This window comes from Aplysia californica, unplaced genomic scaffold (genome assembly GCF_000002075.1).
Source record: "Aplysia californica isolate F4 #8 unplaced genomic scaffold, AplCal3.0 scaffold00074, whole genome shotgun sequence".
NCBI classification, from domain to species: domain Eukaryota; kingdom Metazoa; phylum Mollusca; class Gastropoda; order Aplysiida; family Aplysiidae; genus Aplysia; species Aplysia californica.
In genome coordinates, this window is record NW_004797344.1 from 130,238 (window position 1) to 133,093 (window position 2,856).

Sequence of the window (2,856 nt, forward strand, 5' to 3'; positions counted from 1 at the left end):
TAATAATAATAATAATAATAAGAAGAAGAAGAAGAAGAAGAATGTTAAGAATAACAATAACAATAATATGTAGAAAGCATTTTGTATGTCAACTTGGCTTTGTTTTCTTTCCGAATACGAACGTAGGGTACTTTATTTTATTGTTTCCCTCAATTAAATGATTGAAACCCATGAAGGCCAACATTACAACATGTTATTTTAACTGCGTTCATAATAAATATAACAAGTAGGCTACCACCTCGACTGCTGTGACAGGATGGAGATTTAAATTTAAAAAAAATTCATATTGTTATAACATTAACACTTCTCCCGAGAAGTTCTAAGCAGTATTCAAAGAACAAAATATGCCTTACTTAATAAATTCACCGGTCTCACACCCAAGGCATAATTCAACCTCGAAGAACCGCTGAATAATCCAAAGCTCACTTCACCCCCTGTATGGTTTAAAAACTCGCTGGCATTTTCCGCTTCTTTACCAACGGGGTGTGAGATGACCCAGTGGTCTGTAGAAAAGGCGGCCACAATTAGGCCGACTCCGATCACGGCGATGAAAAGGGACACACCCATCGCACGGCGGTGAGCGAACACCATCGTTCTGACTGACAATGTACCTCAGAAGGAAGCACCACAGGGAAAAAAAATAGTATCCAGACGAGAATAACAGGTTTAGGTATTTAGTAAATGTAAACCAGCTCTCCAACTATCATTTCAGAAAAGCGATTTCATTTCTCTGTAAGGAGAAAACGAAGGCAGAGCCATTATCTGTCTTTGTGTTTTTCGTTGTGCTGTCGCGGGAACACTGGTCTGCTGTCAACCGTGAACACACATACACACACGCCACACACAGCACTACAGCGACAGCGGAGGAAACGGGGACAGCCCAGCAGCCCAGGTGATGTTGTTGATTATTTTTACCTGTGTCCAATCACCGGCAACACCTTTGATGTGCGTCACAGGGAAGCCCAGCAGCCTTAGTTTCGTATCTAGACAGGGCGTACGTGTGTTTATCAAAGATTCTCTACTAGATCTACCCTATCTTTGTTTTTATTGCAGTGAGAGCAAGCCGAATTTAAAGCAATATTTTAATACCATAAAATTCAGTTCTGCAATAATAACGGATAGTGAGTTATGATAAAGTTACACCTTTTTAGAATTAGAGAATAGAATCGTAACAGAAGCTTTCGTGTAGGTGAAGCATGGGTCCTGTGCAACGATCTTTTGCATTGTGGAGATCCATGCTCTATCTATCTACAGTCTACAGTAGGCCTAGTAGGTCTACACGTAGTTTACTTAAAAGAAGGGAAAATTTATCAACTGATTTATCTTTATTTTGCGATTACCATAACCCCCCCCCCCCCCGTACCACTCTGCACAAAACTAGAGGGTTTAAAGAAAGAAAAAAGTCTAGTAAACAGATTACTTAAGAAAAAGCTAAAATGTGATATGTTCTGTCATCACCCCAGACAATTAAAAAAAAGTAGAATGAAACCGCTTAATTGTGTTCAGCAGACGCTCGAGTGTAATATAATCGAGCAGTATGTGTGAGCAGGTGTGTGAGTTCATATTAGGCTATCTGCTTGTGCTTAAATTGGGCTATATTATAGCCTATAAATTGCGGCATTTTATGCTGCCTTAAGCTTGATTCTATTTGGTCCCTTTTAAGGACAAGCGGGATAGCCCAGATTTCAGGGGGTTTCAGAAATCTTGACCTACACCAAAAGTGGGCATTGCCTTACCTATAGGAGAAATATGGTTCCATTGGTGTGTATATTTGTTTGGTTATAGAGAAAACTCTCCGTCTTTTAAAGAAACTGAACATGGGGCAAAAACTTTACCTTCGATTTTCTCAAAACAGCATTTTTCGGGAGAGCCCCCTTTTGTGCTTTAAAAGCGACCATTTAGTACCGTATTATGGGTACTGGATCACATTTTAAGTTATAGTTGATAATAATAATATTATATTAACCATGTACACGTTCGCTCTAACTTGAATTATTACAGTCGTGTGTATTCCTCATGTTAGTGTCATTGTAAAAGCTAATGTCCGACAAAGAAAGCTTTAAAAATTTTTTTTTTACAGCATTGGATTTTCCAGTGACAAATAGATTATTTACACGTTCTCGTTTTCTTTCGCCGAATAAGACACCAATTTTAATGCATTTTGACCTACAGGTCATGTATTGAAAACCTATCTTAGGCTAATTATTGGGACCGAAACAACACAGGCAGGGAGATCATGGCAAGACATGAGTGTATTTTTCATGCGTTCTCTTCTTTTAGTTTTTCGGTAAGAGTGTTGCGGCTTTTGCAGCAGGATGAGGTCATAGAAGTGCCGAGGAGTAGAGGTGTGACAAAAGATCGAGTAACAGACACGAAAAAGAAGGAGAGATAAGGACGAAAAAAGTTTGATAGGAAAGAAAGATCAAACCACACGAGAGCATCCGCAAATCACCCACACCGTGTTCGTTTTTTGTTGTTCTGTTGTTTTAAAAATAATAAATTGTTTTTAGTAAGTGTTTTACAGCGCTCGCAGCTGCATAAGGTCATGATGATATGAGAGAGCGGGACACATTAAACATTTTCAGTTTGGTAGGAATTAATTTTGAATTTTGCCAGGATGGTGCTGAAGCCTGCACTTTTCGATTTTAGGGCCACCAAGGGACTTTTAACATGGACAACTTGCACACGATACCTCTGATATTTTTTCGCCTTTATTCGAGTCGAAGGCTAGGCGTTCAATCTATCATCTTGCCTACCCTAAGATCAGGGGTGTGGCAGAAAGACAGCAGTATAAGAAGGAGGCCAGGAGTAGCAGTAGAAAGAGCCGGGAACCCAGCAGAGGAAAGGGGAAAAAGG

General features: G+C 39.6%; 1 protein-coding gene across 1 annotated transcript in view; it reads right to left on the bottom strand.

Annotated features, from left to right (window-relative positions):
* Positions 1-1,214, bottom strand: part of LOC101854007 — a gene marked incomplete at its 3' end in the record, with an annotated part of 40,077 nt that extends 38,863 nt beyond the window's left edge. Inside the window, 1 exon segment of the mRNA XM_005094035.3 lies at positions 354-1,214. Coding sequence (XP_005094092.2) covers positions 354-591 — 238 coding nt within the window.
* Positions 1,215-2,856: the final 1,642 nt, after the last annotated feature.